The following is a 21,907-nucleotide window of genomic DNA, read 5'->3' on the forward strand; positions in this document are numbered from 1 at the left end:
GTAAGGCTAACCTTGAGAAGGTAATGTGTCTTTAATTTCCCGAAACTCCTATGTTTTTAGGTTTGATTCTGAGCGGAATTTCAAAACGGGTTTTGAAGTGACAGTCCTGAAGAGTTCGGTTTCTTGAATGTTTATTTGCATAGTTCAAGTGAGTTGAAAACATGTGTGATTTGTAAGGTTGTAGTGATTGTTAGTATTGTCAAAAAAAAAAAATTGTAACAGTTTTTGGTTTAATAAGAGAAATCTCTTAATAAGATGTAAATTAATGGAGGAGACCATGATGTGTACTTTTCCGACGGAGTTAATCTGAGCCACATATTTTTCACGAACAACAAAAGTTAGTTATCGTCGTGGTGGGGTGGCAATGCCGCCGTGGCCTTTTGTGTATAACTATTTTACGGTTTATTGTTGTTGCTATGTTAGATTCTACTTTAGCATCGTTAGATCCATATCTTCACTTCAGCTCTTTAGCAGTACTGCTGTGTAACATTAATTGAGCTTTTAGCAAAAATAAAAAATAAAAAATAAAAAAACAATAATTGAGCAGCAGAGACGCGTCATCAATAGCAGCAGACTATGAACCAGAGCATTATGTAAGATTAGGCAAGGCTCCACTTAAGCATAACAGATGTTGAAATTGATAGCATAGCAGTTGTGGAGTGAAGTTAGTTAAGGCATATTGTTTAGATTATCTGCGTGTACGAAGAGGACGGAAGGAAACATTATATTTTTAAAATACATTTTATTGGGGTTTGCGATAAAGTAATCACTAAGTTGAAAATTATGCAATCATCAAATTATAATATAGAAATATGGTCATTTGTGGTGATGTAAATGACAAAATCAGTTAGTAAAGGGTAATTTAGAAGTAGTTGCTTCTATATTCCTATTTTTATTTAATTTGATTTAAAAGAAAGGTTGAACCAAAACCATAATATAACCAAGTTAACTTGTGAAAAAGAAAACAGGGAAAACATGTGTTTGAAGTTGTTGCAGGAGGGAAAACATCATTGAACGTAAAGTAAACCGTAGAAACGTAACAGCAAACACAATATTATTTCGCCGGCTTATAATGTCCGGTCTTCCACATCATAGGAAGTGTGTAGCTTCTTAGAACTTGGATCATGCTCTTCACCTATAAGTTCCTCTCTGGAGGACTCAGTTTGGGAAGTAACTGGTTCTGAGCCACCATTAACCCCAATGATATTAGGAGCACATTCACTCATAATTGTCTTTTCTGCAGCATCAGTTTTGACAACAGGATTATGCTCCACTGAGAGATTCACAGCAGCATGCATGTCATCCTCTGGGTGGTCAGCACCAGCCTATAAACGATGATTTAAGGGTTTAGTTTCCAAGCATAATTTTATGGTTAATAACTTAGAGAGGTAGGGTGCTCACATTGATTGCAAAATTAGCTACTGGTAGACGCTGGTGGTTGTCGTAAATACATGAGACCATGAACGACTGATACATGGTAATTGAACCGAGAGAATTTCAGTTGGAAAGTTAAGGTCTAGCCAACAATATCTTTCAGGCATTGTAGGAGGTTGGTCTGTTGTTTAACTTCAACACCTGCGTCCTGAGATAACAAAAAAAGAAAAACACCTTCCAACTTGAGATTCATAGTAATGGTTAAGCATTCATGTGGGCATCAAATGTCAGGATCTAATCAGCTGTGCGACCTGAGCAGCACTCAAATTGGTGAGCTTGGTAATTGACCCATATGAATGCTATAAAAGATTACGCCATCCATTTAAGGTTTTAATGTCAAAGACTTCAACCTTGCATAGAAACTCTGTCGGCTATGAGAAAAATGGTTGCAGGTTTGTTAGGAATCAGCTTTAAATGTGATAAAAATTAGACACTATAATTAAATCGAACTCAGTTAGAGGCCTACATGTGGTTGTGAATTGAGAACATAAGTATTCATCTCAGCCAGTGTAACAGTTTCAATTTTCTTAGCCCCACCATACGTGGAAGGAGTTGATGAATAGTATCCCTCCGCTCCACATAGCCTGGGATAATATGGGTTTTGGTGGTTTAGCAATGAAAGCAATATGTTACTTAAAGAATCAACAATAGTTTCATGTTTCTTACACTTTTAGAAAACACTGGCTGACTAAGGTTTCGTGGTCGAAGTAGAAATGGGTCCCAAAGATTGCATTGAAGAATAACCAACCTGAAATAAGAGATTGGGCAAGCATGTAAATTTGGATTTATGTTTTTGAAGCAACGATAGCTTTTGATTCCACACCCAAAAGGGTTAACTTCTCATCTAGATGAGTAACAACTTTATCAAACACACTGTGCGCTATGCATAGTTGTGGCTGGTTTATGAGTGAGCTCACTTAATCAAACAAACAAAAGACTAAACAACTTAAATACATGTCAGTTGTGTACCTGTCCAATAGGATTGTAATCATCACACCTTGACACGCTGAATGGACTGGTTTTCATCATTGAAAACAGTGTTGATACGACTAACTTGGCCCATGATGTCTGAAACAAACATTGCTAACATAAGTGCCAGGAGCATCTGCTGGTTATCTGCTTAAATAGACATACAGTTAAAATTTGAGTTGAAATTTGTTATACAAACCAGCCAAATCCAAGTTGGTTTTACCCAAAACCATAAGCTGTTCATAGTTTGGAAACCTGAAATTTTCTGTTGGTATCGGCTCCGACAGCTCCACAATCTTGGTCTGGTCGTTGAAGCGTATGGCAACAGCTGAGTCCGTGAGCTTGAAGTGGATGTTGCTTCTGGTAACATCGAATAAGCTTAGCCCATAGATTCACCCTTCCTTCAGCAGATATTTGAAATTGTTGAGTCTCTGAATTCCTATAGGCCCTTGGATCAACATCGTCTACGGAAAAGATTAAGGCCTTAGGTAGTTGCTTATGTTACAAATATGAAACAAAAATATTAAACTAATTAAAGGACGAACGTTAAAAGATTGTTACCTTCTCATCGAGAGAAACCAGGTTCACGCCCAGAAGCTCACCGGCTTTCCTCACGTCCTTGCCTCCCAAAAACGAAGAATACGTTTAACAACTGTCTCCTTACAATTTTGTGCCTTCAAATCGGAAAATAGAGCTGGTTAATCGCCATCCGTGGAAGCTCTATTTCCATGGGAAAATACAGGAAAGGGAATCGATTAGGGGATACCTTTTTCAACTTCTTCTCGCCAACGATGACTTCACCAAATACCTGAGAGAATCGATTAGGTGGATTAGTTTTTTTTGTTGCTCTTTGGTTCCAAACCTTGAAGCGTGCTGTTCATCGCTCTGGAAGATGGGATATTTATACTCATAGCTTCAGTCGGTTACGTTGGAAAGCGAAGAAGTAGATTGAAGGCTTCACAGTGGAAGAAGTGGGTTAAGTACATACAAACCCAAATCACAGAACCTATTCATAAAAAAACGAAATGAGCACAAGAAGCCTAAATGAAAAAAAAACAGAAGGCCCAATCAGAGAACGCAAAGTAAAAGAGCAAAAATGAGTTCCGTAACTTTTTTTTTTTAAGGTGACGTGTCAAAAAAAGCCCCTCCTTCCTTGCTGACGTGGCTGCAGGACATTATAAACTCTGATTGAACCAAAACCATAATATAACCAAGTTAACTTGTGAAAAAGAAAACAGGGAAAACATGTGTTTGAAGTTGTTGCAGGAGGGAAAACATCATTGAACGTAAAGTAAACCGTAGAAACGTAACAGCAAACACAATATTATTTCGCCGGCTTATAATGTCCGGTCTTCCACATCATAGGAAGTGTGTAGCTTCTTAGAACTTGGATCATGCTCTTCACCTATAAGTTCCTCTCTGGAGGACTCAGTTTGGGAAGTAACTGGTTCTGAGCCACCATTAACCCCAATGATATTAGGAGCACATTCACTCATAATTGTCTTTTCTGCAGCATCAGTTTTGACAACAGGATTATGCTCCACTGAGAGATTCACAGCAGCATGCATGTCATCCTCTGGGTGGTCAGCACCAGCCTATAAACGATGATTTAGGGGTTTAGTTTCCAAGCATAATTTTATGGTTAATAACTTAGAGAGGTAGGGTGCTCACATTGATTGCAAAATTAGCTACTGGTAGACGCTGGTGGTTGTCGTAAATACATGAGACCATGAACGACTGATACATGGTAATTGAACCGAGAGAATTTCAGTTGGAAAGTTAAGGTCTAGCCAACAATATCTTTCAGGCATTGTAGGAGGTTGGTCTGTTGTTTAACTTCAACACCTGCGTCCTGAGATAACAAAAAAAGAAAAACACCTTCCAACTTGAGATTCATAGTAATGGTTAAGCATTCATGTGGGCATCAAATGTCAGGATCTAATCAGCTGTGCGACCTGAGCAGCACTCAAATTGGTGAGCTTGGTAATTGACCCATATGAATGCTATAAAAGATTACGCCATCCATTTAAGGTTTTAATGTCAAAGACTTCAACCTTGCATAGAAACTCTGTCGGCTATGAGAAAAATGGTTGCAGGTTTGTTAGGAATCAGCTTTAAATGTGATAAAAATTAGACACTATAATTAAATCGAACTCAGTTAGAGGCCTACATGTGGTTGTGAATTGAGAACATAAGTATTCATCTCAGCCAGTGTAACAGTTTCAATTTTCTTAGCCCCACCATACGTGGAAGGAGTTGATGAATAGTATCCCTCCGCTCCACATAGCCTGTGATAATATGGGTTTTGGTGGTTTAGCAATGAAAGCAATATGTTACTTGGAGAATCAACAATAGTTTCATGTTTCTTACACTTTTAGAAAACACTGGCTGACTAAGGTTTCGTGGTCGAAGTAGAAATGGGTCCCAAAGATTGCATTGAAGAATAACCAACCTGAAATAAGAGATTGGGCAAGCATGTAAATTTGGATTTATGTTTTTGAAGCAACGATAGCTTTTGATTCCACACCCAAAAGGGTTAACTTCTCATCTAGATGAGTAACAACTTTATCAAACACACTGTGCGCTATGCATAGTTGTGGCTGGTTTATGAGTGAGCTCACTTAATCAAACAAACAAAAGACTAAACAACTTAAATACATGTCAGTTGTGTACCTGTCCAATAGGATTGTAATCATCACACCTTGACACGCTGAATGGACTGGTTTTCATCATTGAAAACAGTGTTGATACGACTAACTTGGCCCATGATGTCTGAAACAAACATTGCTAACATAAGTGCCAGGAGCATCTGCTGGTTATCTGCTTAAATAGACATACAGTTAAAATTTGAGTTGAAATTTGTTATACAAACCAGCCAAATCCAAGTTGGTTTTACCCAAAACCATAAGCTGTTCATAGTTTGGAAACCTGAAATTTTCTGTTGGTATCGGCTCCGACAGCTCCACAATCTTGGTCTGGTCGTTGAAGCGTATGGCAACAGCTGAGTCCGTGAGCTTGAAGTGGATGTTGCTTCTGGTAACATCGAATAAGCTTAGCCCATAGATTCACCCTTCCTTCAGCAGATATTTGAAATTGTTGAGTCTCTGAATTCCTATAGGCCCTTGGATCAACATCGTCTACGGAAAAGATTAAGGCCTTAGGTAGTTGCTTATGTTACAAATATGAAACAAAAATATTAAACTAATTAAAGGACGAACGTTAAAAGATTGTTACCTTCTCATCGAGAGAAACCAGGTTCACGCCCAGAAGCTCACCGGCTTTCCTCACGTCCTTGCCTCCCAAAAACGAAGAATACGTTTAACAACTGTCTCCTTACAATTTTGTGCCTTCAAATCGGAAAATAGAGCTGGTTAATCGCCATCCGTGGAAGCTCTATTTCCATGGGAAAATACAGGAAAGGGAATCGATTAGGGGATACCTTTTTCAACTTCTTCTCGCCAACGATGACTTCACCAAATACCTGAGAGAATCGATTAGGTGGATTAGTTTTTTTTTGTTGCTCTTTGGTTCCAAACCTTGAAGCGTGCTGTTCATCGCTCTGGAAGATGGGATATTTATACTCATAGCTTCAGTCGGTTACGTTGGAAAGCGAAGAAGTAGATTGAAGGCTTCACAGTGGAAGAAGTGGGTTAAGTACATACAAACCCAAATCACAGAACCTATTCATAAAAAAACGAAATGAGCACAAGAAGCCTAAATGAAAAAAAAACAGAAGGCCCAATCAGAGAACGCAAAGTAAAAGAGCAAAAATGAGTTCCGTAACTTTTTTTTTTAAGGTGACGTGTCAAAAAAAGCCCCTCCTTCCTTGCTGACGTGGCTGCAGGACATTATAAACTCTGATTGAACCAAAACCATAATATAACCAAGTTAACTTGTGAAAAAGAAAACAGGAAAACATGTGTTTGAAGTTGTTGCAGGAGGGAAAACATCATTGAACGTAAAGTAAACCGTAGAAACGTAACAGCAAACACAATATTATTTCGCCGGCTTATAATGTCCGGTCTTCCACATCATAGGAAGTGTGTAGCTTCTTAGAACTTGGATCATGCTCTTCACCTATAAGTTCCTCTCTGGAGGACTCAGTTTGGGAAGTAACTGGTTCTGAGCCACCATTAACCCCAATGATATTAGGAGCACATTCACTCATAATTGTCTTTTCTGCAGCATCAGTTTTGACAACAGGATTATGCTCCACTGAGAGATTCACAGCAGCATGCATGTCATCCTCTGGGTGGTCAGCACCAGCCTATAAACGATGATTTAGGGGTTTAGTTTCCAAGCATAATTTTATGGTTAATAACTTAGAGAGGTAGGGTGCTCACATTGATTGCAAAATTAGCTACTGGTAGACGCTGGTGGTTGTCGTAAATACATGAGACCATGAACGACTGATACATGGTAATTGAACCGAGAGAATTTCAGTTGGAAAGTTAAGGTCTAGCCAACAATATCTTTCAGGCATTGTAGGAGGTTGGTCTGTTGTTTAACTTCAACACCTGCGTCCTGAGATAACAAAAAAAGAAAAACACCTTCCAACTTGAGATTCATAGTAATGGTTAAGCATTCATGTGGGCATCAAATGTCAGGATCTAATCAGCTGTGCGACCTGAGCAGCACTCAAATTGGTGAGCTTGGTAATTGACCCATATGAATGCTATAAAAGATTACGCCATCCATTTAAGGTTTTAATGTCAAAGACTTCAACCTTGCATAGAAACTCTGTCGGCTATGAGAAAAATGGTTGCAGGTTTGTTAGGAATCAGCTTTAAATGTGATAAAAATTAGACACTATAATTAAATCGAACTCAGTTAGAGGCCTACATGTGGTTGTGAATTGAGAACATAAGTATTCATCTCAGCCAGTGTAACAGTTTCAATTTTCTTAGCCCCACCATACGTGGAAGGAGTTGATGAATAGTATCCCTCCGCTCCACATAGCCTGTGATAATATGGGTTTTGGTGGTTTAGCAATGAAAGCAATATGTTACTTGGAGAATCAACAATAGTTTCATGTTTCTTACACTTTTAGAAAACACTGGCTGACTAAGGTTTCGTGGTCGAAGTAGAAATGGGTCCCAAAGATTGCATTGAAGAATAACCAACCTGAAATAAGAGATTGGGCAAGCATGTAAATTTGGATTTATGTTTTTGAAGCAACGATAGCTTTTGATTCCACACCCAAAAGGGTTAACTTCTCATCTAGATGAGTAACAACTTTATCAAACACACTGTGCGCTATGCATAGTTGTGGCTGGTTTATGAGTGAGCTCACTTAATCAAACAAACAAAAGACTAAACAACTTAAATACATGTCAGTTGTGTACCTGTCCAATAGGATTGTAATCATCACACCTTGACACGCTGAATGGACTGGTTTTCATCATTGAAAACAGTGTTGATACGACTAACTTGGCCCATGATGTCTGAAACAAACATTGCTAACATAAGTGCCAGGAGCATCTGCTGGTTATCTGCTTAAATAGACATACAGTTAAAATTTGAGTTGAAATTTGTTATACAAACCAGCCAAATCCAAGTTGGTTTTACCCAAAACCATAAGCTGTTCATAGTTTGGAAACCTGAAATTTTCTGTTGGTATCGGCTCCGACAGCTCCACAATCTTGGTCTGGTCGTTGAAGCGTATGGCAACAGCTGAGTCCGTGAGCTTGAAGTGGATGTTGCTTCTGGTAACATCGAATAAGCTTAGCCCATAGATTCACCCTTCCTTCAGCAGATATTTGAAATTGTTGAGTCTCTGAATTCCTATAGGCCCTTGGATCAACATCGTCTACGGAAAAGATTAAGGCCTTAGGTAGTTGCTTATGTTACAAATATGAAACAAAAATATTAAACTAATTAAAGGACGAACGTTAAAAGATTGTTACCTTCTCATCGAGAGAAACCAGGTTCACGCCCAGAAGCTCACCGGCTTTCCTCACGTCCTTGCCTCCCAAAAACGAAGAATACGTTTAACAACTGTCTCCTTACAATTTTGTGCCTTCAAATCGGAAAATAGAGCTGGTTAATCGCCATCCGTGGAAGCTCTATTTCCATGGGAAAATACAGGAAAGGGAATCGATTAGGGGATACCTTTTTCAACTTCTTCTCGCCAACGATGACTTCACCAAATACCTGAGAGAATCGATTAGGTGGATTAGTTTTTTTTTGTTGCTCTTTGGTTCCAAACCTTGAAGCGTGCTGTTCATCGCTCTGGAAGATGGGATATTTATACTCATAGCTTCAGTCGGTTACGTTGGAAAGCGAAGAAGTAGATTGAAGGCTTCACAGTGGAAGAAGTGGGTTAAGTACATACAAACCCAAATCACAGAACCTATTCATAAAAAAACGAAATGAGCACAAGAAGCCTAAATGAAAAAAAAACAGAAGGCCCAATCAGAGAACGCAAAGTAAAAGAGCAAAAATGAGTTCCGTAACTTTTTTTTTTAAGGTGACGTGTCAAAAAAAGCCCCTCCTTCCTTGCTGACGTGGCTGCAGGACATTATAAACTCTGATTGAACCAAAACCATAATATAACCAAGTTAACTTGTGAAAAAGAAAACAGGGAAAACATGTGTTTGAAGTTGTTGCAGGAGGGAAAACATCATTGAACGTAAAGTAAACCGTAGAAACGTAACAGCAAACACAATATTATTTCGCCGGCTTATAATGTCCGGTCTTCCACATCATAGGAAGTGTGTAGCTTCTTAGAACTTGGATCATGCTCTTCACCTATAAGTTCCTCTCTGGAGGACTCAGTTTGGGAAGTAACTGGTTCTGAGCCACCATTAACCCCAATGATATTAGGAGCACATTCACTCATAATTGTCTTTTCTGCAGCATCAGTTTTGACAACAGGATTATGCTCCACTGAGAGATTCACAGCAGCATGCATGTCATCCTCTGGGTGGTCAGCACCAGCCTATAAACGATGATTTAGGGGTTTAGTTTCCAAGCATAATTTTATGGTTAATAACTTAGAGAGGTAGGGTGCTCACATTGATTGCAAAATTAGCTACTGGTAGACGCTGGTGGTTGTCGTAAATACATGAGACCATGAACGACTGATACATGGTAATTGAACCGAGAGAATTTCAGTTGGAAAGTTAAGGTCTAGCCAACAATATCTTTCAGGCATTGTAGGAGGTTGGTCTGTTGTTTAACTTCAACACCTGCGTCCTGAGATAACAAAAAAAGAAAAACACCTTCCAACTTGAGATTCATAGTAATGGTTAAGCATTCATGTGGGCATCAAATGTCAGGATCTAATCAGCTGTGCGACCTGAGCAGCACTCAAATTGGTGAGCTTGGTAATTGACCCATATGAATGCTATAAAAGATTACGCCATCCATTTAAGGTTTTAATGTCAAAGACTTCAACCTTGCATAGAAACTCTGTCGGCTATGAGAAAAATGGTTGTAGGTTTGTTAGGAATCAGCTTTAAATGTGATAAAAATTAGACACTATAATTAAATCGAACTCAGTTAGAGGCCTACATGTGGTTGTGAATTGAGAACATAAGTATTCATCTCAGCCAGTGTAACAGTTTCAATTTTCTTAGCCCCACCATACGTGGAAGGAGTTGATGAATAGTATCCCTCCGCTCCACATAGCCTGTGATAATATGGGTTTTGGTGGTTTAGCAATGAAAGCAATATGTTACTTGGAGAATCAACAATAGTTTCATGTTTCTTACACTTTTAGAAAACACTGGCTGACTAAGGTTTCGTGGTCGAAGTAGAAATGGGTCCCAAAGATTGCATTGAAGAATAACCAACCTGAAATAAGAGATTGGGCAAGCATGTAAATTTGGATTTATGTTTTTGAAGCAACGATAGCTTTTGATTCCACACCCAAAAGGGTTAACTTCTCATCTAGATGAGTAACAACTTTATCAAACACACTGTGCGCTATGCATAGTTGTGGCTGGTTTATGAGTGAGCTCACTTAATCAAACAAACAAAAGACTAAACAACTTAAATACATGTCAGTTGTGTACCTGTCCAATAGGATTGTAATCATCACACCTTGACACGCTGAATGGACTGGTTTTCATCATTGAAAACAGTGTTGATACGACTAACTTGGCCCATGATGTCTGAAACAAACATTGCTAACATAAGTGCCAGGAGCATCTGCTGGTTATCTGCTTAAATAGACATACAGTTAAAATTTGAGTTGAAATTTGTTATACAAACCAGCCAAATCCAAGTTGGTTTTACCCAAAACCATAAGCTGTTCATAGTTTGGAAACCTGAAATTTTCTGTTGGTATCGGCTCCGACAGCTCCACAATCTTGGTCTGGTCGTTGAAGCGTATGGCAACAGCTGAGTCCGTGAGCTTGAAGTGGATGTTGCTTCTGGTAACATCGAATAAGCTTAGCCCATAGATTCACCCTTCCTTCAGCAGATATTTGAAATTGTTGAGTCTCTGAATTCCTATAGGCCCTTGGATCAACATCGTCTACGGAAAAGATTAAGGCCTTAGGTAGTTGCTTATGTTACAAATATGAAACAAAAATATTAAACTAATTAAAGGACGAACGTTAAAAGATTGTTACCTTCTCATCGAGAGAAACCAGGTTCACGCCCAGAAGCTCACCGGCTTTCCTCACGTCCTTGCCTCCCAAAAACGAAGAATACGTTTAACAACTGTCTCCTTACAATTTTGTGCCTTCAAATCGGAAAATAGAGCTGGTTAATCGCCATCCGTGGAAGCTCTATTTCCATGGGAAAATACAGGAAAGGGAATCGATTAGGGGATACCTTTTTCAACTTCTTCTCGCCAACGATGACTTCACCAAATACCTGAGAGAATCGATTAGGTGGATTAGTTTTTTTTTGTTGCTCTTTGGTTCCAAACCTTGAAGCGTGCTGTTCATCGCTCTGGAAGATGGGATATTTATACTCATAGCTTCAGTCGGTTACGTTGGAAAGCGAAGAAGTAGATTGAAGGCTTCACAGTGGAAGAAGTGGGTTAAGTACATACAAACCCAAATCACAGAACCTATTCATAAAAAAACGAAATGAGCACAAGAAGCCTAAATGAAAAAAAAACAGAAGGCCCAATCAGAGAACGCAAAGTAAAAGAGCAAAAATGAGTTCCGTAACTTTTTTTTTTAAGGTGACGTGTCAAAAAAAGCCCCTCCTTCCTTGCTGACGTGGCTGCAGGACATTATAAACTCTGATTGAACCAAAACCATAATATAACCAAGTTAACTTGTGAAAAAGAAAACAGGGAAAACATGTGTTTGAAGTTGTTGCAGGAGGGAAAACATCATTGAACGTAAAGTAAACCGTAGAAACGTAACAGCAAACACAATATTATTTCGCCGGCTTATAATGTCCGGTCTTCCACATCATAGGAAGTGTGTAGCTTCTTAGAACTTGGATCATGCTCTTCACCTATAAGTTCCTCTCTGGAGGACTCAGTTTGGAAAGTAACTGGTTCTGAGCCACCATTAACCCCAATGATATTAGGAGCACATTCACTCATAATTGTCTTTTCTGCAGCATCAGTTTTGACAACAGGATTATGCTCCACTGAGAGATTCACAGCAGCATGCATGTCATCCTCTGGGTGGTCAGCACCAGCCTATAAACGATGATTTAGGGGTTTAGTTTCCAAGCATAATTTTATGGTTAATAACTTAGAGAGGTAGGGTGCTCACATTGATTGCAAAATTAGCTACTGGTAGACGCTGGTGGTTGTCGTAAATACATGAGACCATGAACGACTGATACATGGTAATTGAACCGAGAGAATTTCAGTTGGAAAGTTAAGGTCTAGCCAACAATATCTTTCAGGCATTGTAGGAGGTTGGTCTGTTGTTTAACTTCAACACCTGCGTCCTGAGATAACAAAAAAAGAAAAACACCTTCCAACTTGAGATTCATAGTAATGGTTAAGCATTCATGTGGGCATCAAATGTCAGGATCTAATCAGCTGTGCGACCTGAGCAGCACTCAAATTGGTGAGCTTGGTAATTGACCCATATGAATGCTATAAAAGATTACGCCATCCATTTAAGGTTTTAATGTCAAAGACTTCAACCTTGCATAGAAACTCTGTCGGCTATGAGAAAAATGGTTGCAGGTTTGTTAGGAATCAGCTTTAAATGTGATAAAAATTAGACACTATAATTAAATCGAACTCAGTTAGAGGCCTACATGTGGTTGTGAATTGAGAACATAAGTATTCATCTCAGCCAGTGTAACAGTTTCAATTTTCTTAGCCCCACCATACGTGGAAGGAGTTGATGAATAGTATCCCTCCGCTCCACATAGCCTGTGATAATATGGGTTTTGGTGGTTTAGCAATGAAAGCAATATGTTACTTGGAGAATCAACAATAGTTTCATGTTTCTTACACTTTTAGAAAACACTGGCTGACTAAGGTTTCGTGGTCGAAGTAGAAATGGGTCCCAAAGATTGCATTGAAGAATAACCAACCTGAAATAAGAGATTGGGCAAGCATGTAAATTTGGATTTATGTTTTTGAAGCAACGATAGCTTTTGATTCCACACCCAAAAGGGTTAACTTCTCATCTAGATGAGTAACAACTTTATCAAACACACTGTGCGCTATGCATAGTTGTGGCTGGTTTATGAGTGAGCTCACTTAATCAAACAAACAAAAGACTAAACAACTTAAATACATGTCAGTTGTGTACCTGTCCAATAGGATTGTAATCATCACACCTTGACACGCTGAATGGACTGGTTTTCATCATTGAAAACAGTGTTGATACGACTAACTTGGCCCATGATGTCTAAAACAAACATTGCTAACATAAGTGCCAGGAGCATCTGCTGGTTATCTGCTTAAATAGACATACAGTTAAAATTTGAGTTGAAATTTGTTATACAAACCAGCCAAATCCAAGTTGGTTTTACCCAAAACCATAAGCTGTTCATAGTTTGGAAACCTGAAATTTTCTGTTGGTATCGGCTCCGACAGCTCCACAATCTTGGTCTGGTCGTTGAAGCGTATGGCAACAGCTGAGTCCGTGAGCTTGAAGTGGATGTTGCTTCTGGTAACATCGAATAAGCTTAGCCCATAGATTCACCCTTCCTTCAGCAGATATTTGAAATTGTTGAGTCTCTGAATTCCTATAGGCCCTTGGATCAACATCGTCTACGGAAAAGATTAAGGCCTTAGGTAGTTGCTTATGTTACAAATATGAAACAAAAATATTAAACTAATTAAAGGACGAACGTTAAAAGATTGTTACCTTCTCATCGAGAGAAACCAGGTTCACGCCCAGAAGCTCACCGGCTTTCCTCACGTCCTTGCCTCCCAAAAACGAAGAATACGTTTAACAACTGTCTCCTTACAATTTTGTGCCTTCAAATCGGAAAATAGAGCTGGTTAATCGCCATCCGTGGAAGCTCTATTTCCATGGGAAAATACAGGAAAGGGAATCGATTAGGGGATACCTTTTTCAACTTCTTCTCGCCAACGATGACTTCACCAAATACCTAAGAGAATCGATTAGGTGGATTAGTTTTTTTTTGTTGCTCTTTGGTTCCAAACCTTGAAGCGTGCTGTTCATCGCTCTGGAAGATGGGATATTTATACTCATAGCTTCAGTCGGTTACGTTGGAAAGCGAAGAAGTAGATTGAAGGCTTCACAGTGGAAGAAGTGGGTTAAGTACATACAAACCCAAATCACAGAACCTATTCATAAAAAAAACGAAATGAGCACAAGAAGCCTAAATGAAAAAAAAAACAGAAGGCCCAATCAGAGAACGCAAAGTAAAAGAGCAAAAATGAGTTCCGTAACTTTTTTTTTTAAGGTGACGTGTCAAAAAAAAGCCCCTCCTTCCTTGCTGACGTGGCTGCAGGACATTATAAACTCTGATTGAACCAAAACCATAATATAACCAAGTTAACTTGTGAAAAAGAAAACAGGGAAAACATGTGTTTGAAGTTGTTGCAGGAGGGAAAACATCATTGAACGTAAAGTAAACCGTAGAAACGTAACAGCAAACACAATATTATTTCGCCGGCTTATAATGTCCGGTCTTCCACATCATAGGAAGTGTGTAGCTTCTTAGAACTTGGATCATGCTCTTCACCTATAAGTTCCTCTCTGGAAGACTCAGTTTGGGAAGTAACTGGTTCTGAGCCACCATTAACCCCAATGATATTAGGATCACATTCACTCATAATTGTCTTTTCTGCAGCATCAGTTTTGACAACAGGATTATGCTCCACTGAGAGATTCACAGCAGCATGCATGTCATCCTCTGGGTGGTCAGCACCAGCCTATAAACGATGATTTAGGGGTTTAGTTTCCAAGCATAATTTTATGGTTAATAACTTAGAGAGGTAGGGTGCTCACATTGATTGCAAAATTAGCTACTGGTAGACGCTGGTGGTTGTCGTAAATACATGAGACCATGAACGACTGATACATGGTAATTGAACCGAGAGAATTTCAGTTGGAAAGTTAAGGTCTAGCCAACAATATCTTTCAGGCATTGTAGGAGGTTGGTCTGTTGTTTAACTTCAACACCTGCGTCCTGAGATAACAAAAAAAGAAAAACACCTTCCAACTTGAGATTCATAGTAATGGTTAAGCATTCATGTGGGCATCAAATGTCAGGATCTAATCAGCTGTGCGACCTGAGCAGCACTCAAATTGGTGAGCTTGGTAATTGACCCATATGAATGCTATAAAAGATTACGCCATCCATTTAAGGTTTTAATGTCAAAGACTTCAACCTTGCATAGAAACTCTGTCGGCTATGAGAAAAATGGTTGTAGGTTTGTTAGGAATCAGCTTTAAATGTGATAAAAATTAGACACTATAATTAAATCGAACTCAGTTAGAGGCCTACATGTGGTTGTGAATTGAGAACATAAGTATTCATCTCAGCCAGTGTAACAGTTTCAATTTTCTTAGCCCCACCATACGTGGAAGGAGTTGATGAATAGTATCCCTCCGCTCCACATAGCCTGTGATAATATGGGTTTTGGTGGTTTAGCAATGAAAGCAATATGTTACTTGGAGAATCAACAATAGTTTCATGTTTCTTACACTTTTAGAAAACACTGGCTGACTAAGGTTTCGTGGTCGAAGTAGAAATGGGTCCCAAAGATTGCATTGAAGAATAACCAACCTGAAATAAGAGATTGGGCAAGCATGTAAATTTGGATTTATGTTTTTGAAGCAACGATAGCTTTTGATTCCACACCCAAAAGGGTTAACTTCTCATCTAGATGAGTAACAACTTTATCAAACACACTGTGTGCTATGCATAGTTGTGGCTGGTTTATGAGTGAGCTCACTTAATCAAACAAACAAAAGACTAAACAACTTAAATACATGTCAGTTGTGTACCTGTCCAATAGGATTGTAATCATCACACCTTGACACGCTGAATGGACTGGTTTTCATCATTGAAAACAGTGTTGATACGACTAACTTGGCCCATGATGTCTGAAACAAACATTGCTAACATAAGTGCCAGGAGCATCTGCTGGTTATCTGCTTAAATAGACATACAGTTAAAATTTGAGTTGAAATTTGTTATACAAACCAGCCAAATCCAAGTTGGTTTTACCCAAAACCATAAGCTGTTCATAGTTTGGAAACCTGAAATTTTCTGTTGGTATCGGCTCCGACAGCTCCACAATCTTGGTCTGGTCGTTGAAGCGTATGGCAACAGCTGAGTCCGTGAGCTTGAAGTGGATGTTGCTTCTGGTAACATCGAATAAGCTTAGCCCATAGATTCACCCTTCCTTCAGCAGATATTTGAAATTGTTGAGTCTCTGAATTCCTATAGGCCCTTGGATCAACATCGTCTACGGAAAAGATTAAGGCCTTAGGTAGTTGCTTATGTTACAAATATGAAACAAAAATATTAAACTAATTAAAGGACGAACGTTAAAAGATTGTTACCTTCTCATCGAGAGAAACCAGGTTCACGCCCAGAAGCTCACCGGCTTTCCTCACGTCCTTGCCTCCCAAAAACGAAGAATACGTTTAACAACTGTCTCCTTACAATTTTGTGCCTTCAAATCGGAAAATAGAGCTGGTTAATCGCCATCCGTGGAAGCTCTATTTCCATGGGAAAATACAGGAAAGGGAATCGATTAGGGGATACCTTTTTCAACTTCTTCTCGCCAACGATGACTTCACCAAATACCTGAGAGAATCGATTAGGTGGATTAGTTTTTTTTTGTTGCTCTTTGGTTCCAAACCTTGAAGCGTGCTGTTCATCGCTCTGGAAGATGGGATATTTATACTCATAGCTTCAGTCGGTTACGTTGGAAAGCGAAGAAGTAGATTGAAGGCTTCACAGTGGAAGAAGTGGGTTAAGTACATACAAACCCAAATCACAGAACCTATTCATAAAAAAACGAAATGAGCACAAGAAGCCTAAATGAAAAAAAAACAGAAGGCCCAATCAGAGAACGCAAAGTAAAAGAGCAAAAATGAGTTCCGTAACTTTTTTTTTTAAGGTGACGTGTCAAAAAAAGCCCCTCCTTCCTTGCTGACGTGGCTGCAGGAGGTGAGAGAAAACTCTGATTTATATATATAGATAATCGATCATTGGCTTCGACCAAAAACAGTAACAACTCGACTACAAGTCTACAACACTTTAGTCAAGAATGACATATATCTATAGAAAAGAACGACACAAGAACAAATTATCATTTAGACGAGTATCCACATTTCTCATACAAGTACAAAATCCTTTGACTTAGCTCTTCGCAGATTAGCTTGTAATTATCAAACGTGTCCAATTGGAGATGCAAAGTGTAGAAGATTCGTTCTCCTTGAGAACTCAAAAATGAAACATCCACGATAAGAAACCCATCTTCTTCTAGTCCACACAATACATTATATATGAAAAAATTATGAATCTTGGACGATGAGATTTGTACCATCACTTCGTTGTCTCTAAGCTTAGTCGCAAAAACAGTGGAAACATAACCAGCAATCACCTTTGGTTGCGGCTGAACGTAACGTTCTTTTTGAACCAATACTCGCACCAATAGGTCATCCTTCTTTTGTCTTAGCTTATTCGCTTGCTTTTTCAGCTCCGTTATGTACTGCACGCTCCGAGACACCGTCTTAGGAATACTTAGCTTCTTCTGCAAGAAATAATAAGGCCAAAATAAATAAATAAAAATTTGATAAGATATTAATATATTATGGTTCTAAATGATACCAAATATACAGACTAATTATATTTTTAGTCGGTTTTGAAATGAAACGTATTAATTCTGATGACATATCACAGATTCAATGTAACAGATCCATGTCTATAAAAAGAAAAATTTAGAACATTGGTTAGGGCAATATTTTTTATTTGTAAGACTTATTTAAGGGGCATATATAGCAAAATATCATTTTACTGGTAATTTTATTTAATATGTTTCGCTAATTTGAACCTAAATTACAATAAATACTTTTGGAACTTCTATTTATAATAATTAATTTAATTTAAAAATAAGTTACTTCCAACTATATCTATATCTATGACAAGATCTAATTTCTTTCATGTTCTTTTATTTATTTTTATAATATATGTATTGTGATAAAAATATTCTTGAACGTAGATCATTATTGATATATTTGGAATTAATGACAACGTTGTCTATTACTTTGTTACAAAATTAGAATAAATTTATATTAAAAACTAGACGTGTAACATTTTGTTTTGTTTTACAAAAAAAAAAGTTTGTAAACTTTTCTTCAAAAGATTTATTTCAAAACGTTGTATTGTTTTATTATAAAACATTTTTTTGTAAAATATAAAGGGATATGATTTTTATTTAGTCTAGGGCATTAAAATATTTTGTTTAGTCTTACGAGCTCATCCAAGTCTGGAAGACATGAACGAAGAGATGTGAACAAGGAGTTGATCTTCTTGCGACGGTTACGCTCATTAGCATTGTGATTAAGCTTCTTCATCACGACCGAATTGCTGTCTATTCCGTTTACCTCCGACGAAACAGAATCCACTAAGCTGGTCTGATGATGAACCACTCCATACATATTCGGTACCGGAAAATCAAGAAACGTGCCGTTGTTATGGTTATCTCTGACAATGTTGTAGCTCTCGTACACTCCCGTCGACTCCCGCCCAAAGTTTGGGAAAAATGTATGGCCCAATGCATGCATTTTTGCTTGATTAAAGACGAATGTTTAGATTTTTTTTTTCTCTTAAAGCTGTTTGGTTGGGATTACCCTGATCCATATGTATAATATTATTGGCCCGCCACATATATATAGATAGTAGGATTGACTGGCTAAATAAAGAAACAAATATATGTTGTCAAATCAACTTTAACAAACTATGTATATTATAAGTATTTTTGAAGTGTTATACGACGTAATACGTTACTATAGGGAACAATCTCATGCTGTAAGCATATACCACAATCAAGCATATACCCAATAAAACATATTATTTGGTAAGGTGATATCTGTGGCAAGTACTTGTTGATTTCATGAGTCAGTTTGAAAAAATACCCTAAAACGAGTTGAATTATCTAAGGCAAATAATTCATTAGGAAAAAGACATTCATTCTGATATGTTTTTCCAAAAAAAATTGTTTCATTTTAAATTTTTATTTTATTTTAAATACAATACTTATATTCAATCCTTATGACCATTAAATTTATATTCTGCATTATGTTCTACAATTGGTTCAATAAATTTTATGTAGCTAATAAATGATGTTTCATCTAAAAATAAAATAATAAATTTCTATTAATCTGCGTACAAAATTTTATCTTTTTTATATGCTGTTATTACACTTTGAACTACATCACTACCATTCGCATAGTTTTTTTCGTCAGCACCAGTTTTCTTAACTTAAACTTAAAATTCAATTATAAATAGTAAACAATTCATCAGTGATATGTATAGAGATTAATTCCTTGTCTTATATTTTTCAGCAATTATGTATAAATCCATGAAATTCAGAAGAAGAAGAAAAAAATACTGCTATGTTTACATAAAAACAACAATTTCGTAAATTTACTATTAGGTATATATTAGTTATTATTAGTCATAAAACAAAAATTTTAAAACACAAAGGTATTAACAGCTTAGATATTATATTACACAGAGATATATTCCACAAATTTGCAGATTGTTTTCAGGTAGATGAGCGTTATATAAATATATTACAAAAACCAACAATGTTTGTAATAATGTCACCATGTGACCTTTTAAATCTTTTGATCATGACTTAGAGTTCATACTCACTTCATCATCAAATAAAATATTATATAAATATCTAGGAATAGTAACTTTACCATCACAAAATGTTTCAAAAGTTGACTTATATTTTGGTTAATACTTTCTTATAAAGTTGACATTTTAATTGTGGGGTTATTTATTCATGTTCATGGATTGATATGTTTGTTTTCATTAACAGATTTTCAGATTTCTATCGCTCTCTTGAATTTTAATATAAAAATTAACTTGCTTAATTATTGACTTATATTTTAGGTCAATCAATTTATTTATAGTTTAAGTTCGATAATTTTAAAACAGATATATTTTGGCTAGATGGTTCCTTTATAATTTACGTTGTTATTGTGTTCATCAACTTAAATTTTAATTTTATTGACTTATTTACTTTTGGTGAGCATATGCCATTTTTAATATAATTTTCTTTTTAAAACTATCATCAACTCGAATTTTATGTCAGTTGGCTAAGTTTTTTATAGGCCAACTCATGTTAAAACAGTCCTATATTTACATATATGTAGTTGATCTTTGTAAAGTCAATTTATTATAATTGTTAGTTTAAATATTTTATGATATTTATCATTTATTTCAGTTGCTATATCAATTTATACAATATTTTGTAGAAAACTTTATCAGTTATTAATATTAATGCACATGTAAAAAATATACTAAATGCATTTTTATGTATTAATTTTTTTTTAGAAAAGGTGTACTTATTTTCCAAAAAATAGTGCTTAGAAAAGGTGTACTTATTTTCCAAAAAAAATAGTGTCAAGTTTATAACAAAAACTAAGTTATTTCATTAAGTTATCTATTTCTTTAATGGTCAGTTTTTTAAAATACATTCAATCAAAAATACGCTAACATTTGGGTTTAGGGTTTATTGATTATTGTCTAGGGTTTAGTATTTAGGGGTGAATTGGGTTTATAAACTTCTGTAAATAATTATTAAACATGTATAAATGATTTAGCATGGTTAGTTTAGTCTTTTTATCACAAATTCAGGGTATTTATAAAAATAGTCATCCTTTAAAAGTAAATTAAAAAATAATATTAAATTACTTGTAAAATTATAATTCCCTCTAATTTTATTTCTTATTTCTAACATAAATCTCTACAAATATACACTAACTTTTGGGGGGGGGGGGGGGGGGGGGGGGGGGGAGGGGGGGTATATTTAATATTTTAAGGGTTTGGAATGAAACAACTTAAATCACCACAAAAATTATAAAGTCCACAACTTAAATTTTTTTCCCAATAATAGTGAATTTCAAACTATATTTGAAAATTACAATTTCAATAACACTAGATTTGGAAGAACATTTTAGATTCATTTTTCGAAAAAGAGATGATTTGTTATTGTAATAAATCTCACTTCAAACTCCAGATTAAATATACCATTTGTTCCACTTTCTCTAACTTTTTAATTTGAAAAAACATATATTCCATTTTTATATTTTCGCATAACAGCACTATCAATTTTATTACTTGCACATAAATTGTAATTTATACTAAAACATTTCATCAACAATATGCAAAGACATTAATTTGTTTTATGCGCAACTAATACTGAAATATAGAACAATAAATTTATAGTATTATCAACTAAAATGAACAAAAAAAGAACAATAAAATACCAACTAATATGTTTTTACATTGAAACAAAAAAATTCTTACATTTATATTAACAACTAAAATTAATATAGTTATAGTATTATCTTCAGAACTAGCTTCCAAAATACAAAGTATCATCAAAACATGACATCTATCTAAACCTACTTTGTTAAAAGGGTTAAAAAGAATACAAATGATCCATCGATATGGCAATACTGTCTACATTAGTGGAAGTTTTACTACCCCAAAAAAATATTAGTCGGCATTTTTATTTTGTCTACGGACATTTAATTTCAAGTTACCTTCACCTTTTTATTTCGTTTGAAATCACTATTGCCGAAATAGAACAATGTGGACACACCAACTTCACATAAAATAAGAACTCTACCTTAGGTAAATCTGAAATCATGTAATTTATATATGTGTTTTTAGTTGTTAACATACATATGACATGACCGTCAAATTCAGAACTATACGGGGATCCCTATCGACTATATTATTTTTTGTAGTCTGAAATAGATTGAACATATTTGTATGCAAGTTGTTGTGTGTTTAGGTATGCAAGTTGTTGCGACAACCCGTCATGCGGATTCCAGATTTCACAGCGCTGCATCGCATCGATCTTAATCCCTCACTGTAGGAGGAAATG

The 21,907-nt window shown here is 36.5% G+C and overlaps 1 protein-coding gene across 1 annotated transcript; it reads right to left on the reverse strand.

The window, feature by feature from the left end:
* Positions 1-8,950: 8,950 nt before the first annotated feature.
* LOC103848954 (transcription factor ORG2) lies at positions 8,951-20,769 on the reverse strand. Its single transcript, XM_033280146.1, has 7 exons — positions 18,252-20,769; positions 15,771-17,530; positions 15,468-15,549; positions 15,268-15,385; positions 15,053-15,172; positions 13,350-14,949; positions 8,951-13,193 (listed from the first exon to the last, which is right to left on the reverse strand). The coding sequence occupies exons 1-2, from the start codon at positions 18,561-18,563 to the stop codon at positions 17,087-17,089; spliced, it is 756 nt and encodes a 251-aa protein (XP_033136037.1). The 5' UTR covers positions 18,564-20,769; the 3' UTR covers positions 8,951-13,193; positions 13,350-14,949; positions 15,053-15,172; positions 15,268-15,385; positions 15,468-15,549; positions 15,771-17,086.
* Between the last annotated feature and the right edge of the window lie 1,138 nt (positions 20,770-21,907).

Source organism: Brassica rapa, chromosome A09, assembly GCF_000309985.2.
Source record: "Brassica rapa cultivar Chiifu-401-42 chromosome A09, CAAS_Brap_v3.01, whole genome shotgun sequence".
Classification (NCBI taxonomy): Eukaryota; Viridiplantae; Streptophyta; class Magnoliopsida; order Brassicales; family Brassicaceae; genus Brassica; species Brassica rapa.

Excerpts from the sequence above, each read along its gene's own strand:
- LOC103848954 (XM_033280146.1), bottom strand. The coding sequence starts at position 18,563 with ATGCATGCATTGGGCCATACATTTTTCCCAAACTTTGGGCGGGAGTCG. Across the intron at positions 17,531-18,251 it reads TTCCAGACTTGGATGAGCTC|AAGAAGCTAAGTATTCCTAA; the intron begins GTAAGACTAAAC and ends TATTTCTTGCAG.